Source organism: Embiotoca jacksoni, unplaced genomic scaffold (assembly GCF_022577435.1).
Source record: "Embiotoca jacksoni isolate LCO1_2020_lvr unplaced genomic scaffold, fEmbJac1.0.p SCAF_3, whole genome shotgun sequence".
Taxonomy (NCBI): domain Eukaryota; kingdom Metazoa; phylum Chordata; class Actinopteri; family Embiotocidae; genus Embiotoca; species Embiotoca jacksoni.
The window spans coordinates 24,883,830-24,902,373 of record NW_027185381.1 but is presented as its reverse complement, the minus strand read 5'-3'; the positions used below and the strand labels follow the sequence as shown (position 1 = coordinate 24,902,373).

At 43.3% G+C, this 18,544-nt stretch overlaps 1 protein-coding gene across 7 annotated transcripts in view; it reads right to left on the bottom strand.

Moving 5' to 3' along the window:
- Positions 1-11: 11 nt before the first annotated feature.
- Positions 12-18,544, bottom strand: part of mical2b (microtubule associated monooxygenase, calponin and LIM domain containing 2b) — a 49,272-nt gene continuing 30,739 nt past the window's right edge. For 4 of the 7 annotated variants that reach the window (XM_069162527.1, XM_069162529.1, XM_069162528.1 and 1 more), the window contains exons 16-37: positions 18,280-18,408; positions 17,730-17,894; positions 17,300-17,563; positions 17,050-17,181; positions 15,967-16,425; positions 15,047-15,148; positions 14,814-14,906; positions 13,276-13,462; positions 12,944-13,017; positions 12,127-12,208; positions 7,705-7,872; positions 7,372-7,422; positions 6,203-6,324; positions 5,882-6,088; positions 5,574-5,749; positions 5,074-5,450; positions 4,387-4,460; positions 4,201-4,290; positions 2,791-2,884; positions 1,482-1,590; positions 1,299-1,372; positions 12-1,214 (exon numbers count right to left, since the gene is read on the bottom strand). In XM_069162527.1, coding sequence (XP_069018628.1) covers positions 994-1,214; positions 1,299-1,372; positions 1,482-1,590; positions 2,791-2,884; positions 4,201-4,290; positions 4,387-4,460; positions 5,074-5,450; positions 5,574-5,749; positions 5,882-6,088; positions 6,203-6,324; positions 7,372-7,422; positions 7,705-7,872; positions 12,127-12,208; positions 12,944-13,017; positions 13,276-13,462; positions 14,814-14,906; positions 15,047-15,148; positions 15,967-16,425; positions 17,050-17,181; positions 17,300-17,563; positions 17,730-17,894; positions 18,280-18,408 — 3,450 coding nt within the window. In that variant the 3' untranslated portion in view covers positions 12-993. The other 3 variants (XM_069162532.1, XM_069162533.1, XM_069162534.1) reach the window with 3 other exon arrangements.

Genomic DNA, 18,544 nt, shown 5'->3' with positions numbered 1-18,544 from the left:
TTATGACAGTATTCAAAAATTTAAATTCATTTTTATTTAAGATTCTTTTCCATTAAAAAGACTCAAAGCAGCAAAGACCAAAAAAACAACATAGAAACATGACTTTACATTTGATCATGAAAACGTATTCTGAATTTAATGTTGTTGCTTTTATAAATTGCTATCATAAACAAACATAACATTTAAAACCCGGGGACCAAATGAGTGCTGACTTGTCCCGGGATTAAAACGCATGTAAACACATTAATTCATCTTCTCATGAGGGAAGTAATTCCGGTGGTTCAACTCACCGCAACTTTTTAGTGGGTCAAAACCAGCAAGACAGAACTATATCACAGTTAAACTGGCGGCAGGAAGCCAAAGATTAAAATTTAAAAAAAAAAGAGCAGAGAACGACCAAATATGTCAGCAGGTGATTTTACCTTGGCAGCCAATGGGAGACGGGGCGATGACATCACCTGAAAGTTGCTTAAATCACGTTTCAGAGGAGTAAACTGACTTTGTTTTGGGGGCGTGACAACAGAATTGTATCTGACAGTATAAGCAGAGTTTTACAGTCACACACACGCAGAGCTGCACGCAAAAGTGACCGATAGAGATTTTTACATAACGCACATTTTTCTGGATTCATAACGTACATTTTAAAACCAATTCACACCTGTGCAAAACACACACACACACACACACAAAAAAGAAAGTTACGGAGGAAAAATAAAGTGTAGACAGTTCGGTTGACGAGGAGTGCAAAATATGTTTTGATAAGGCAGCCGGCTACATCAGCAGAAGTGTTTATCGCATGTCCGGTTTTTAAGGTCCGTGTCGGCCCGAGACAGAGATGACAATTTGATCCATTTTCCATTCGAGAGAAACTTGACTGAAGCTTTTCTGTCTTCTTCAGGCTGAATAAAGGCTTCGAAAGTTCAATGTGGAGCGTTTTTTTTTTGAGTTCTAGGTTTGATGCTCGGTGTGGCTCTGAATCCCCCTCCGGCGCTTTCAGTCCAGCTTGTCCCGCTCCCAGCCGTCGTCGGCGGGGGCCCAGTGGAACTGGTAGCCCCGGGACAGCACCAGGCTCTCCAGGTCCCGGTCCTCGGCCTTCTCCCTCAGCCGCTGCTCCTCCAGGATGGACACCAGCATGTCGCGCTTCTCCACCGTCTGCATGATCTCCGACAGGATCTCCTGCTCCTCCTGCAGCTCCGAGGCGCTCTTCTTCGTGTCTGAAATGACGTCAAAAGCAGTAAGCTACCACGCAGGCGAACCGATTGCGTCCGACTCGTAGCGCCGCGCGTTCAAGGTCTCACCCTCCACCGCCATCCGGCGTCGCAGATCTCGCTGCAGCCGGCTCTGCGTGTCCTCCAGTTCGAGCTCCTGAGCGCTGAAAGACGGAGGAGAAAACAGTGACCTCTACTGGTGGGAAACAGGAAGTGCGGGAAATAGGAGTTGAGGTTGTTCAAACGAGTCGGTGATCTGTTGCGTTCACGTACAAGATCATGAGTTCGGACTCGTAGCGCGCCATCCTGTTCTTCTCCAGGACCAGTTTGAACCAGGACTGATAGAGCTGCGCCTCCTCGCTGTCGTCCAGCAGGGCCGATTCTGGGAGGAGAGGAGGGAGGAAGGAGAGAAGGATGGAGGAAGGAACAAAGGGAGGGAGGGAGGAAAAGAGAAGGAGGGAGATGGATGAATGGATGCAGGATTTTGCGATGTTTTTTTTTTGTTTTTTTGTAAGCACTACCTGATAAACAATGATATGTAATCACTTCCTGTGATAATAATCATGCCGCACATAACAGATATCTTTTACTTTTAACTTTATATTTATTCCTTTATTGAATTTAGAAAACATGGGCCTCAAAGTAAAAAAAAAGAAAAAAAGAAGTGGCACAGCTTTAAAAAATAGCCAATCTGGGAGTGAAATATAGAAAACAAAAGCTACATCAGCCTTCAAAATAAGAGTTTTAGATGCTGTTTAATTCATGTTAATTCAACATAGACCTGCTGTATTCACAAAAACAAAGGGCCGCTTTCTTACAACTTGTGTATAAAACTAATTTTACAGAGTCATATTTAATCACTTCCTTTAACAAAAAGCATTTAATTAGCCTAAATAATTTTAATGTGAAGGTCACTTCTGGGCTTTCCGCTTGTTCTGAGTTTTTGTTTGTTTGTTAACAAAACAAAGATTTATTTGAAAAGACGTACTTTTTGCCTAATGCTTTCAGCACAGCATCTACTGACAAAATTCTTTGTGGAAAAATCGCGTGAATAAAAAAAACAAAACTGTTGAGATTGCTTTAATTTGCATCACTTTTTTGATCGCAGGATCGCGATTTTCTGGAGGGACTGAGGAGATATTTTTATATCTATAATGCAAAAAAAATTAAAAAAATAACAGCGGAATCAAACATCAACCACACACACTGCGTGGTTTCCTCCAATTTGACAAGACCTCACTATTTCCCCGAGAACACAAACAAAGCCCTGTACTGTTAAAAAAAAAAAAAAGATGAAGCAACAATGAAGTCCCAGTGTCTATTGTGAGAACAGCCATTAACTGTATGTAGAGGCTTTTAACTGGAGCGGGATTACAAGGCGATGCTTTTGTCTAACTGGTCAGAGAAGTACGGCCGGCGCATTTAAACGGACTGCGAAGAAGAAGAAGAAAAAAAAAAATTAGGCTTTCAACTAAGGAATTCCATCGAGCTGCATTGTACCCTCGAATCGAGGTGTTCAGACTCGTGTTATTAAAAATAGCTTCAACCTTGGCGAGGCGTCGGTCTGAGTAGGCGTCCGTACCCGTTTCTCCTCTTATGATCTTTTCTATCGCCACTCCTCTCTCCTCCAGATCCCTCTGCTTCTCTCCGACTTCCTCCAGTTGTCTCTGGATCATCTACACAATGCAAAAAACAACAACAACAACAAAAAGTCATTATACATCCCCCGTGTAATAAAACACGATTAAAAGATGAAATTGTTCACTTGCAGCGCCAAATAAAAAGAGTCCTTCCTCTAATGGAGTGTCCTTGTTATTCTGGGTAATTAAGAGATCAGATTCAGAGTAACCAGGACGTCAGTTCCAGGAAGAGATGTTCCTTTTTATAAATCTTTTTTTTTTTATGTTGTAGACACTGCAAACAATATTGAATTTACCATCCGTGTGACGGGGCGGCAAGTTCGAACGACGCGTGAGTAAGTATTCCAAGTTACATCGCTTGATCACCCTCGTTTTTGTGACGCGGTGGAACCTGTAAAACTTGAAAGGAAGTCGCGGGAGGTCGAACGCGGCGAGTCGGAGCGACGATCGCGTCGTCTCGAGCGAGAAACTTCGGGAGCACGTTATCGTGTCGGAGAACCATCGTGTTCACAGTTCAGGTCCTTTTAGTACCGAATGTTTTCCTCCAGAACGTCCCGGTAGAACTCGGTGTTGACAGTCTGACCCCGTGGGGAGGAAACCCGAGGTGCACGACCCTCCTTCCGATGTCGAAGGTTAAAAAAAACACCTTTGACCCGCGTGAAACGTTGAATGGTCACTCGGGGGGGAAAAAAAACCTCACCGCTTTATCGCCTCACACTTCCTGGAGCATCACTAATAAACACAATTTTGTTGGTTTCTTCCATTTATAACCCAAAGTGTGAATGACTTGTTGCGGCTCTTATGCCGGACCATTTCTTGGATTATGACCCTCCCCCCCCTCAGAACAAAAAAATAATAGCAAACTATTCCTTTGATGTGGGGGAAATAAGAGGAATTATAAATTGGATATTCCAATTTTTTTGAGCCCTGAAAGTTGAAGGTATAAAAATGTTGTCTAATGCGACACACGCAGAAATTAAGAAAAAACATTAAAGTCCAAGCATTATGAAAATAAATACACCTCTCAACACGCTGTAACAAATACATATTCAGCACTCTATTTATCCAGCGCAGACTTTCAGTCTGTGGCAGCAGCAAACCTTTGTACTTTAAAAGCATCACGTAAATGTTAAAAATGTAAAAGAGTATCATGATCGCTGGTAGCAGAAAGCACTTCAGTCACACTCATGTGAGGTTTTTACACATTTGTAAGGTCAGACTAACAGCCACGGTCGTCCGAGGCCACGGACGCCTCTGTGAAAAGAATATTTTGGTTAAAAACTGAATGTAAAAAAAAAAAAAAAAAATCAATAATAAATAGATTAAAAAAAAAAGAGCGTGAGAATGGTTACCTGAGCTCTGTGAAGCCTCTTCAGCTGTTCTCGTTTGGCCTGCTGGGCCACCGTCCTCTCCTGCCTCTTCGTCAGTTTGCCAGAATAAAGCTGGGGACGGGAAGTGCAACGCAACGTTTCAGAAAAACCCGAACTTCACTGCATCAATGCCGAATTTCAACGCGGGACAGCGTGGTGTGTACGAACCACTCGACTGGACGTCAGGTTTTCGTTTTCGTCGTCGCTCGAGGAGGGATCATCCAGATGTTGCTGACTGGAGGCTGGATATAGAAAAAAAGCCCAGAAAACTTGAAACATTTCAAGATAAAGCAACTCAACAGCTATTTTTGATGAATGAAACAGATTGTTTCTCTTTATTATTTCGAAAGTTTAAACCACTTAACAGTTTCTTTTTTTTTTTTTTTTGCTTATGATTTCAAAGTAAAAGTCAACTTCTTTATGTTTGACCTTTTTCACTTCTCACTGGAACCCACAACACTGATGGCACTGAGGGGGTCGCAAAATCTTTCTCATAGTAAAGAAGTAATTCTTCTGCTTTTTCAATTTCTTTTACTTTTATTGTGAAATATAGAAGAATATAAATTTATTTTATACTTTTATTGTGAAATACTGGATCATTTCAAAGGAGTTTCTTTACTTTTATTGTGAAATACTGGATCATTTCAAAGGAGTTTCTTTACTTTTATTGTGAAATACTGGATCATTTTATGGAATGTCTTTACTTTTCTAGGCAATAAAAATAGACAAGTACAACTGGTATGAGGTGATGAGGAGAAATTAAATTTAAGATCGCACATAATAAGCGTCCAAAAAAACCTCATAAATGTTTTCACCTGTAAAGGATCACAAACCAGAAGAGTTCACGACACCGACCTTTGTTCCTGAGATTGGACAGGATGGTCCGGATCTCCTTCTGCGTCTCTTCGTCCTTCCCCTCGCTCATCGACACCTTCCTCAGCCTCAGGGACGAGAACAAGTCGACCCGTCGGCGGGACAGCGGGCCCATGTCGGCTGAGCAGACCCCCTCGGACTCTCTGCGGCCCCTGAGGGTCACCTGCTGCAGCAGAGAGGGCAGGTCCTTCCCCGACCCCCACGGATCGGCGCCGACAGACGGCCAGTGGGCTTCGAGCAGGCTGTCCTTCCTCCCCTGCTCGGAGGACCCGGGTGGGTCGCCGCCGCCGAACGACTTGGAGCCGAACACTCCCTCGGACACGGGCCGCGGTTTGTTCCGGTCGTCGCGTTTGGGTCTCCTGGAAAAGCGAAACACAAATAACGTGAATCTAATTTTGAAAGCAGGCAGATTAGACAGATGGTATTTAACAAAATTTTTTTTTTGATCTGGCCTCCAACGAACAAAGTATTTTTATACACACATTGCGACCGCAGCGTTGGCGCCGGCGGAGTGAATCGTCCCGCCAAACTTCCTCCTGAAGGCGTTGGCTATGACCTGGAAGGCCGAGGGGGACGAAGCGGAGGCCTGGCTCTGGGACGCCTCTCCGTTCTGGCCCGAGCTCGTCGGAGGCTTATCTGTTTCTGCCTCTGCTTGGACCTGATAAAAAAAACATCAGAGGACGGGACGAAAAGAAAAATGCAGATTAATCCGTGTTATCGCTCTCGCATCGCCGTCTCGAGTCGAGTTTAGAAAAAGGAGGAGAGTGAGAATAAAAAACAAAAAAACAACCTGGTCTTTTTGTTGATGTGTGTGTTTGGTGGCGGTGCTGCTGGGAGTTTCCTCCGGTTTGACCAAGTCCCAGTTCAGGAGCTTCTCCTTCTCAGAAAGCGACAACGTCAAGCGTTTCTTTGGGGAGTTTCTGGCCGCTGAGCGCCCGTCGCTCTTTCCGCTTCCCTCCGAAGGATCCGCTGAAGCCTTGGAGGAGCCGTCGGATCTCTTGAGAGGACGGGAATAGAATAAAAAAAAAAAAAAAAAGGATAATCATGAAAATGATATAATACCTTGGTTTTAGTTATGGCCGTGGTTTTAAAGTAGTAAATCTGGACGTACGATTTGTTTTTCCGACGAGGCGATCTCCTCGAAGTCAGAGTCACATTCGGGGACGGTCTCTGGTCCGTCTTCGTCCAGCGGCAAGCTTCTCTGGAAGTGCTTGATGAACATCAGAGGGAAGGCTGCACACACACACACACACACACACACGCACGCACACGCGTGTTATATCAAAATAATGCAATTACTGTGAACATCATTTTTGACTGTTAAGTTACAAAAACTCAGGTTAACAATCAATTCTATCAACCGAACTGATTCTGATTCTGCTTTTAAGGCCTTCGATGGAATTTATAAATATGAAATACAAATGGAGGCTTTAAAACGATTAAATTTTGTATTGTCCCATAAAAGGATTTTTATGTAATTATAAACGGGACCCACAATAAGATACTTAAAGGCATCCAGAGGGCTGGTACGATACACAACACCATAAACAAAAAAAACAAAAAAAATGTCAGACATGACTGCAGTCTGTGTTGAATCTGTCCATCACAGAAATCGAATAACTCCGTCGACCCAAGAAAGCTGAGCAACACCGACCTCTAGTGGTGAATATCTAGCACGACGACACAGGCACACTGTAACTGTACTGTTTATCTCCCCCTTAACGTCTATCTGATGATAACAACATATGCTTTTTCGTTTTGGGTACGATTATATGGATGCTGTAGAGTATTGGTGTGGGGGTGGGAGGGGGGGTTGAGGGAATTAAAGTCAGGCACTTTAGATGTTTAGATTCTTAATCCAATACACCCAAATATACAGCCAGAGTCACGATAAAAAAAAATAAGAAAAAAGACAAGCAACAAAGTTCAGCATGCAAACGAATCCTTCAAATCAGACCGAATAAACTCTTTTGGTTCATTCAAAGAGACAAATTACAGCCATCGATCGTTAGTGAAGACGGAGCAGACAGACAGAAGCACGGAAAATCTGTTCGAAGATGGGAGAAGCTGTGACGGAGGATTAAGGCCACGGCGAGGAGAACAAAACCAAGACAAGGAGGATTGTTTTTTCCTACTTTGCATTTCAAGAAAAAAAAAGTCTTAAAAGCTTGTCCTTTTTTTCTTTTGCTTAACGCGGGCCCTGTTACTGCGTCGTAAACAAAGAAAGCAGAGACGGACAAACGTTTGTTTTTTTTGTTTTTGTAAATTGGCGCGACTCACTCGCCCGGATCTTCCGTTTCCAACGTTTGTTGTGTTTGGTGTTACAGTCATCTGAAGGAGAGAGGAGACAGACAAGCAAAGCAATGAGTCGTCATTGTATTTGGGGGGAAGGGGAAAGGGGGGGGAGGGAGGGGGGGAGTGGCCAAAATGACCTGTAAAAAAAAATAAAAAAAAAAAAAAAAAATCTGATTTTCTAGCAGTTGATCAACAGCAAGTTTCAAGTAGATCAACAGTGAGAAAGAATCACTGGGGGGGGGATCCAACACAAACAAACCAAGGGGAGTCACTCTTTCACACACACACACACACACACACACACACACACACACTGACCTTTGGCAGCGTCCTGGCTTTGACCCCTGACCCCGGCGGCGTCTTGCGTCGCGGGTTCGGCGGCGCAGGAAGCGTCCAGAGGTTCCACGCACATCTCCACATCCTCAGGAAGTCCAGCGCGACCGCCGTCGAGCTGCTCCGAGCGCGAGCCGGGCGGCGCCGCCGCGCCTGCAAATACAGACAGCCGCGTTTAACTAATGCTCATCAATGCTAACTAATAACTGCCACGATAACTCGCATGCTTCATGCACACCATCTCAATTTAAAGCTACGCAACAGGTTGAAAGTTACTTTTTCTATTACCGAACTAACACACACAAAAAAAAAACACAAAAAAAAGTCAGAACAGTAAAACAAAACAAAAAAAAAATTACGCAGCACAAAACATCCTAAACAAAGATTTTTCTAGCGCAAATAGGGAAACAAAAGTTTGGGTTTCTGAGGGACACATGCCGTTTAAACAACCGTATGGCGTTTTAAAACTGCGTCATCTAACTTCACATGCTGCCGATCTGCAATTCACATGTACAAAGCAACAGACAGAATACATACAACGTTCACGAGTACTCACAGAGCAATGAAGTCAACAAATGTACAGATTTTCTTGCCAAAAGGTGATTTCCACTCGGTCACAGCAAAAAGAAATGAAAAAAATATCTTGGTACAATGTCTACGGGCTGTTGGATAAGCAAACATTTTTTTTTTTTTAATTTGTATTATCGTTATAAATGTGACACTTCCACCGATGTTCTCACTGTGGCTTGGCTCAGTGTAGTTTTTAAGAAAATAAAAAAATAAATAAAATTTCCACCAATCAAAATTCACCAAATGACAGACGGATACCAAACTAAGAAGAAAAAGGACAGTAAAGACCCGCTAGGAGAGCCCACGAAGAAGCCGACAGGAGGAACCGGCACGAGATTTAGATTTTGTCCCTCGTTGCTGAACAGTCTTTTAACTCGTTAAGCTTTTGCTTAATACAAAAAAAAAAACAGTACGTTTCTATTTATGTTTTCGCTTGCAATTCTCTGCAAACCTAAAAGCTTCTCGTCAGGCGTTACAAAGCGCGTGTTAATGGAGTTAACAGAAACCGTGATTGGTGTGGGTGATGTTAGATCGACTCAGCAGAGGTGGAAGGAAAGATTCTGTTTTTGATGAAGGTTGTTAATTTTGTTGTTAAAAGATCTGGAGATTTTTTTTTTTTTTTTTTTTAAGTTTCACCTCTGGATTACGGGACTGTTCGATCACGTCTTAAAATGCTTCAATTTCTTCGAATTATTCGACCGATTGGCAACAAATGACGCAAAAATTATTTATGTAATCAAAATTGATTTATTTTTGGAATATATTTACAGCTTATAAATATCATAAATTAAGCAATTTTTACAGTAATGATCAACGTGGAAAACAAGCAAGAAGGCCGGCGAAGGCTGCGTCCAGACTAAACACAGCGAGATAAAACATAGAAGAAGAGTAACAGCCGACAAAATGTATCTGGCAGTGTGCAAAAAAAACAACAACAACAACAACAACAACAAAAGTGGGGTTGCTGATCTCATGAGCAAAGACTAAGAGGTACACGAGAGAGATCTGGAGAGGAGCTCTGAGGGGGGGAGGCCTCCTTCTGAAACAGAGGGAACCACAGACAAGAGACCACAGACATGTTAAAGTCCAACGGGCCTGAGAAGAGATTCGTAGGCCGAGAGGAGGAATAAATCCAGGTGGCATTCAGGTGGATGTTTGGTGTTAAGGAGGTTAACGGGACGAGCACAGCACAACGTGAGCGTCAGCGAGGACGGTAGCCCCGGACGATGCGACGGCGGGTGAATGTGTTCGCAAACAAACCCGACAAAAAAAAAAAAAAGGTGCTTCGTGTGCAATCGATTTACAACTGAAAGCTTCGGACAACCTCCGTTTCAGCACGAGGTTGGCTTTACAAAACATCTTCCATCGTTTTTTTTTTTGTCAACAAATCTCATGAAAAGACCAAAAAAAAATGGGTTTTTTTCCCCACTGCTGTCCAACACGATTATAATATCTAGACTTTTACAACCCGGACCAGGAAGGGCTCTTGGCCAAAATTATATTTAGAAAAAAAGAAAAGCAAAGAGTCCATAGTTGCGCTATAAGCTCCGCGAGACTTTTTTTACTTAAGTCTGCAGGCTAATAATTATTATTAGCTATATCTATTAACCTGAGAAACACCAGTATTGGTGGCATCAAGTTGTTGGCATGATGTTAATTATCTATAGCAATTTAACCCAGGTATAGTTTTGCGTTTTTAAATTTGGTACTCTACCTAAAATATCATGATGCTACACAACACCTTCACCTCTCGACGCATGCTGGTTTGTGATGAGTTAATCTGGGTTAGACGGGAGGGGGCGGGGCCACAGAGGCAGCCAATGCAAAAGCAACGCGACAAGAATTTATGACCGAAGATTGGCCAATCGTCACCTTCCCCGCTGACGGGAATCAGCCAATCAGAGGGTGCAGCATTGGAAACTTGAAACAGACTGAATAAAATGAAGCGAACGACAGAGGAAAATTAATTTGATGGAAAAAAAGAAATGGATAAAGATTTGGTGGAAAAATGAAAAAGGAAGATGGAAAGAAAATATACAAAGTGCAGAGAATTACAAGAATTATTCCTGCAGGCATTCGAGTTATCACAAAAAGATACGACTATAAAATGAAACCAAACAATCTGAGCTGAATTCACCTTAGGCATCATTACAATACAACTCAAAATCATCACGTTTTACAAAATAAAAGCACTGCAATGTTTTGTATTAATAACAAAAACAAAAACAACGTGAATGATATTTTCACTGCGTCAAAAAGAAAAGTCTTTTTGGATTCTACGTTTTTAAGCGAATGTGGGAGAACAGAAGAAAAAGACTGAAATGATTAAAGATAAGGCTCGTTGTTTTGGATTGTACCGATTTGCATAATTCTTTTCCCTGTGATTTTGCTAAAATTACAAGTTGACTATAAACCTATGGCATGAAAAGTTTTTTGAGTTTTCTGTTGCAAAATTAGACAGATTTCTACAGAAAAACATAATGAAAAACTTAAATGCTGATTTTGGTTTCAAGTCCCAAAGAGAGAAACAAAAATACTGTAAATGGTTAACCATGAATTGTCTCAATTCAGTTTTTCTTTCTTCGCCCATATTTCCACCTCCAATTTTTAAATATTGTCATTAAATTGACAGATTTTTTTCATTACAAAACAAAAATCATAAACAATGAGCCCTGGATTCATAAATTCACATTAGTTAACTTATCTTTAACAAAATACTTTAATTTAAATACTTCTAAATACTAAAAATGAATTTGAATGACAAAAGAATTTCCTGAAATTTTATTTGAACAAAAAAAAAAAAGAAATACTGTTTTGGCATTTCCATTGCACATCTCTGGTGCAGAGTTAAGGTGCGGCAGGCAATATGCAGAATCACTGTAACAGAAAAACACCCTTTAAGATTAAAACTGACATCATTTTAGTTCACTGAAAAGAAAATGGCACAATCCGGGTGGCCTGCGGGGTTAGAGTCAGAGGGCGTGTTCCAGGTAACTCCACCGTCGTCACACGTCTTTAGCGTGTTAACAAAATCAAATTCTTACAGGCACCTCTGTCAGGTGGCTTTGGTATTTTCGTGACAGTCGGATCACTTTACTTAACGCTGTGTGCTAAAAAAAAAAAAAAAAAAGGGGAACTAACATGTCATCTGGAGAACGCGGCTTTAAATGATGCCGCCGGTCTCGTGCACAGCAGCCTGGAACAAACCCGTGTGAGTCGGGGATGCATTCGGCAGGACAGTCCAACATGAACCAGGAGGGGATCTGAGCTGCCGACAGAGCCGAGTAAAGGGTTAAATAAACAATACGGTCCCAGTACCGATGTGATAGCATACTTAAGATGGATTTTATTTCATTCGCACTAGGCACTAAATACAAGCAGTAGAAGCTACCCAGCAAGTTGTTTTTAGATAATGCTGATGGCTTAAAAAAAAAAACAACATAAAACCCAAAATGGCCATTGCCACTTGGAATGTAACAAGTACAGGTATTATGTGGTGTCAAAAGTACAAAAGAAGAATTTTTTTTAAATCCACCCCGGGGGGGGGGAGGAGGTTCTATCCGGCCCACACCCGGTGGCCGACGAGCTGCCGCTGGGCCAGCTGGTGCTCCTGGTACATCTGTCCCAACACCTCATGCATCATGCAGAGCAGAGGACAGCCCAGGCTCAGCAGCTCGTACAGGAACGCGTAGTCCTGCGAGTAGCTCCTGACGTGGGACCCCGCGGCCGCCAAAGACCCACAAACACCTCCCAACAGCCGCCGAGGCAACACGCGCACAGCCCGGCTGGCGCGCCTCGGCCAGCTCAGGCCTCGCCTAAGCAATGAAACCAGGGTACCTGGGGGCTGGATCTGGACGCCGCCCGCGGCCGAGTAACTCCCGCCGTCCAGCGACGAGGCCGTGACGCGGCTTTGCTCTTCCTATGAGAAAAAAAAAAGATATGATGAAATAAAACGTCACCTCATGTTCAACAAACGAACAACAAATGATACATGAATTTGGACTAAAAGATAAATGAAGACAAGTAAGTGCAGTTGTAGCAAACTACTGCAATCCTGCGTTGTTATTTGTACGATAATTTTTTTGGGTCCGAGTACTTTCACAGTTTTGGGGCAACAAATGAAGAAAAAAAAAAATACATCAAATTACTGCCTGTGATTATAATACCTGCGATCTATATTCTGATTTTACAAACAAAACAAAAGTCTCCCAATCTTGGATCAATAGAAAATGTGGACATCTTCTACATCTAATATCTCGTATCCAAACAATGCCTGAGACATCATATTTGGCACAGTTTTTCTGTAATTGTGCCCTTCACATATTGAGCTACTAACAGCAGCAACAGCAAACGGTGAGAAAAACAACATTTTGAGAATAAAATCTTTAAAAAAAATATTTTTGAAAATCACATTTATACTTCTGATCTTCCATATTTTATTGGATTGTCACCATAATTGGAAAAATACGTCTTTAAAGAAGAACACACGTTTTGGATTTCTCAAATAGATTTCTTAGTAAAACTTTGGAGGCGTGGCCTACAAATTTGGTTAAAAAAATGTAAATACAAAATTCTACAGTGAAATAAAAAAATTTGGCAACAGATTCGCAACTGAGCGGCATAAAAAACGGCTAAGAGGAAGAGTGGTCCTTACCATTCTCCTTCGGTACCTGCTCTGCTGAGTGCTGGTTTGACGCTGGGCGTAATGCATCTTGCAGTAGAATTTTGCTGCAAAGGAAGCAAAATAAAAAGGACACTTGGCTTATTTCAACGCAAACAAAAATTTTGCCTTAAAATGACTTAAAGTTTAAAGTTGGAGTCAAACCTCTAAAACCCAATTTTTATTTTTACTTATTTTTTTTTATTTTTTTTGTGATAATACATTTGTGTAACTAAAGCTAAAAAGGATTCTCACGTGTATTTGGACAAACTATACGTTCAAAAACAAAACAAAAACTCCTCTTAGCTGCAGTGAATGCGACGTACCCTCCTGGGAGTCGAACGCGTGCCCCCCCAGGCGCAGCGTGCAGTTGCAGACGTCGCAGCGGAAACACTCGCGGTGGAAGAAGTAGCCCTCGGCGCTGAGCCTCTCCATCACGTACACCCGCTTGGTGCAGAAGTGGCAGGTGTCGCTGCCGCCGAGCCCGAGAGGCAAGTCCCTACGCTGCACGCACTGAAAGGAAGAAGACCAGGAGAGGGTTGGAAAAGATCTTACACGAGTTTCAGACTCTTTTTTTTTTTTTTTTTTGGGCGGTTTTGCTTCCAAGAGATGCCGGAGAATAAAAAAAAAAAAAAAAAAAAAAAGAAAAAAAGAAGAAGAAACAAACAACCTCCAAAACGAGATTGATGATGGGGACGGGAAGTGGAACTCATGGGCTGAGAGGAATATAGCTTTTCTCCCATACAGAAATCTTTATGCGTGTACACAGAACAATACAATGTTATCTGTCAACGCACAGTCAGGCTACTCGGCAGTGTCCGTAGACTGGATAGAAGACGCAGCTTCCGGGTCAGAAAAACGAGGCCGATGTGAAAGTGCATTAAGCTGCAATACCACCGAGTGCCACTAGAGGTTGGCTCTGAAAAGCCTTCATACACTCCCATTCAACTAGTGTTTTTTTTCCCCCTCCACTCAAATAATTTTTACACCTGAACATTTCTGCCTATTTTCTTTTCTTTTTCTTGTTGTCAGAATTTTTTTTTTACCCACATGATTCTGTCAAGTGCATTTTAAGTGAGCTTAAAGTCGGAGAGATTTACCAGGAAACCGATCTGGTGGCTATAAAGCAGCCGTTTACTGAATGAAAACACAGGCTGTCAAACATCGAGCTTTTACTTAAAAGAACTCCCCTTCTCCATATTTCTTACCGCTTCTCGGGATTCATTTCCATCATCAGGTCTCACGTCAGTAGAACCCAAAACGAGGCTCAATCGATTGTCTTCAAGTCAAGTGAGCACAAACATGACTTGAATTGGTCTCGAGTTCAAGTCACGCCGCTTGAATCCCACAACCAACCGTCAAGTCGAGTTCGGTGAGTATCGAGTTAATCATCACCATCTATTTACACTGCAACTAACAAACTGCTTAACTGCAGGAGGCAAATTGAGGCGAGTGAGCAAGTTAGCATTAATTGCATGCACATGTATAGAAACTTCTAATATGCAAATAACAGCCAGTAATCTGAAGCTTTAGCTCGTTTTCTCGTGGCGTTAAAAACATCTCATACTGCTGCAAACACACTAGCTGCTCTGGCTTAGTGCCTCGTGGCACTACCCGTTTACCGCTTGAGCCTTGGGAGCCCTTCCTGGCCAGGGAACTAGACCCTGAAAGAGGTAAATAAGAAATGCACTTGAAATCATAAAATAGTAGTCAGAAGACACCTGCTTTCTGATGATAGTTTGACACGGAAGCTGTTGTACACAACCTGGGTTAAACAACGCAAGCAAACAACGTTAAAAAAAAAAAAAAGGACGATGAAGCCCGGGGCTGGATTAGTTTTCTGCTGCACCCACATGCATCTTACCGGCGTGGCACCGGGCCTGTGGTCTGTCTCATAGAGGATGGCCAGCATCTGAGCTTTAGCATCTATGGCCGACGATACCTTTCCGACTGTTCGCTAACGTTAACGCCGGGGTCAATCAAAGAGGAAGAAGAAACAGAAGAAGGAATTGGATACCACAGACAGGAAAAAAAAAAGCATGATTCACTTTAAAGTCATAGAACGGTGTTGTTTTGTTTGTTTTTAGGCCGAGGTACCTCTTTATCGTAACTGGGAGCTCCGGTCGGACAACTCTCAGAGCGAACGACAGACTTTGGAGCGATTCTTCTGGGGTTCTCAACATCACAGCTACCGGTGCGCTAAATGAACACCAGAGTGAGCATCACTGACACAATCGTTCACGAATTATCTATCCAATCTTAAAATATAAGAGTGCCAAGAATTGTGAGGAATTGTATGAATTTTTGTTTATTGCCGCCGTCTTCTAAAGGCTGGAATACGTGAATACAATAAAACAACAACAGGTTGTTCCATGAGTTATTAAATATATTATAAATATATTGATTTGTCTAATTCAGGGGGTCTCCAACCATTTTTTTTTTTTTTTTTTTTTTTTTTAATCCCTACAAGAACTACTTTGACAAAAAATGAAAGTGTCCGAGAGCCACTCGTGTTCAGTGACAATTATTCACATAGTTGAGCTCCACCCGAACCGGCTGAATAAACGCCTTTTATGTGAACAATAACAAATTGATCATTTTCACACACGTACTCAACCGGTAGCTACTAGATGGAAGACCGCCTGGTCGAATTCATCCCAATGGTACAGTGATTAGTTCCTTAGTATATCGAGGCTTTTATTAAGAAAACTTCTGTAAAACTTTGGTATAAACGGCTACTTTGCATAACGAATAGTTTTATGTGCGACATAACTGACTGCTTTAATAATGAAGGACTTTTTACTTGTAAAGGAGTATTTTTTTTTCCTTGGGGAATTGGTACTTTTACTTAATTGAAAGAAATGCAGCACTAATCCAATGACTGCCGAGTTCTCATTAAATTGCTCTACGAAACAGTTTTTTTTTTTTTTACAAAGATCAACTTTATCTTCGTAAACTCATAGACCACAACATATTTTAAAAGCTAAAACCACGGCTGTCTGAGCGACCACCGTTACCTTCGTGGGATGATTTTTAGCTAATTTCCAACCATCCAACGTCCCCCGAGCGGTTTCACGGACCTTCACCGGCTCATTTTCCAGATTATTCCGGGATCTCTCGTGTGTCCTCTCTAATTTTTTCCCGGGCGGCGAAGAAGCTACGAAGTCAGACGAGCTGCCGAGTTCACGTTGGAAGTCAGCGTCCGAGATCTTCTGGCGCTCGTCGAAGCCGGGCAAACCGAGGGGAGCGGGGGTTTCGATGTTGGATACGGAGGAATCCGTTTTGTGGGAGGGAGGTTGTGTCTTGTCCTTTTGTCCAGGCGAGGACAGCGGGACAGAGGAGAAACCGGCCTGGGCGGTGGGGTCGGGGACAGGGTGGACTACAGGGTAGACGGTAGAGCTCTTAGATACAGACACAGCAGGAGGAGGAGGAGGAGATGGAGACGAGGAAGGTGGTGAGGAGGAAGCTAATTGCACCTACAGAAGAAGGAGCCAGACAGAAGTTAGAAACCGGGTAGAAAAAAGGCAGAAAAAACAATAAAAAGGGAATTTCTTCTCCTTTTTGTTCACCCGTCAGCCTGCATAATGAATTCAGGACCAATCACATGCTTGATTAAAAAAAAAAAAAAGTTTGCACAGGTCTCCAAGTACTGTTGCATGGTAAAGAGATTAGTCTCAAATGTTATGGTCCAGCCATGCAAATCTTTTTAAGAAATAAATGATTAACCCAAGATTTTCATCGTTATGGCCAAAACTTGTCGACGGTGACAAAATCCTCATTGTTGTAAAGCGACACTGCACCCTCTTACCAGAAGGTTGAAATTATACCGGAGTATTTTTTTGGACTGTCCTCAATTTCTCCGTTGAACATTTCTACTGTTACAAAACACAAGCTTACGTCTGTGCCTGAATACTGTATCTATTGCCTTCTGTCAATCCAACCGATAAGGACTATACCAGTAAATAAACCTCTCAGATGATCCATTTATGGGTGTCGATGGTAAACGTCAACGCCCCACTCCCCCGGTTTAGATTCGGTTCTAAGTGTCGAAGCAGTCGTTTACGAAACATGCCGAGTCTTTTCATGCCGGTTTACACGACCTGAGATACAGAAAGAGGGCGGAGAGGAGCGGGAGGTTTGATGGACCCGGGAAACATGGAGGAGAGGAAGACGGCCCTCTCCTTTATGCTCCTCCCGGCAAACTGTCGAGCAGACGGTGTCTGGTCTTTACTCTGGGAGGGGATTGGGGGGGGAGGGGGGGATGAGGAGGGAGGGGGAGCAGGTGGCGGTCAAAGCAGGAAGAGAACGGATACAAAAAAATAATGGTAGAGAAGCGTCGTTGAAATTCACCTGCTGCACCGACTCGGAGGAGGAGCGATCGGCAGACGGAGGGGCAGCGGAGAAGCGACCGGCAGCGAGGCCGTGAGAGGTGCATTCTGGGTAGTAACGCTCGGTAACGTCGGGGCTCGGCGAGCGGGGGGGACTTAACGGGCTCAAAGGAGACGGAGAGCGACTGCAGGCGCCCCGAGACCGAGAGCGCGAGGGGGACGAGAGGACGCCGGCCTGCTGAGCCACGGCGTTGGGATTCTCCAACAATCGGAGGTAGATGGAAGGCTGGGGGGAGGAGGAGGAGGAAGAGGAGGAAGAGGAGGAGGAGGAAGAGGAGGAGGAAACGGGAAAAGTCACACAGTCTTAAAAAAGCTTTAAAAGGAAAACGCGTGGCTTGAATAACAAAGCCGACGACCCGTGATCACGACAGAAAGAGCTGAAGTGAGCGTACCTGCCACTTGGGGGGAGGGGGAGGCCGAGGGGGAGGAGAGGGGGCGTTTTTAGGCTTGGCAAAACGGGGGTTTTCTCTCGCCTCCTCCTCCTCCTCCTCATCTGAGAGAGGAAGAGGAGAGGTGGACGAAGACGGAGGAGGAGAAAAGGATGGGTCCTCATCACACTGATGCAAGGAGGCGAAGATAGGATGAGGAAGCAAAGGAAGGGAAAGGGAAGGAAATGGGAAGGAGAGGAAGAGGAGAGGAAGAGGAGAGGAAGAGTTATGTTTTCATGAAGAAAAAGTAAAGGAAAAGGCATCAGAAAAAATACTATTTAACCAGCTTCCAGTCAGCTCCACCGACAGTGGACCCATCGACTTCACACACATTTGAATTGTCCTTATTATCTTATTTATTTACTTGTTTATTAGAAGCAAACTTTGTATAAAAAGAGACCCAGCGGAGGGACAGCAGCACAGAAAAAACACAACCGAGATGGAACGATGCTTGAAAACCAGGCGACAACGCTGAAGGCTCAAACCCGGCTATTTAAAGCGGTCCGTTTCTCACCTTGCTGTGCATCGACCCCGCCGAGGAGTTCTCCTCAAACTTGGCCAGCAGCTGAGTTGCCATGGAGCGGACTTTGTTCTCCCGCAGCTCTCCGTCCTCGCCAGCAGGGGGCGCGCTGTGGCAGGACAACTGGAGCCATCAAGGAGACCCAGACAGGATTATGAAATAAGAGAGAGAGGGAGGGGTTTTAAAACCATACACTGTAGTCTTCACATTGTTTAAAAAAAAAAAAGATAATAATCAGGACGGATGCTGAACACTTGCG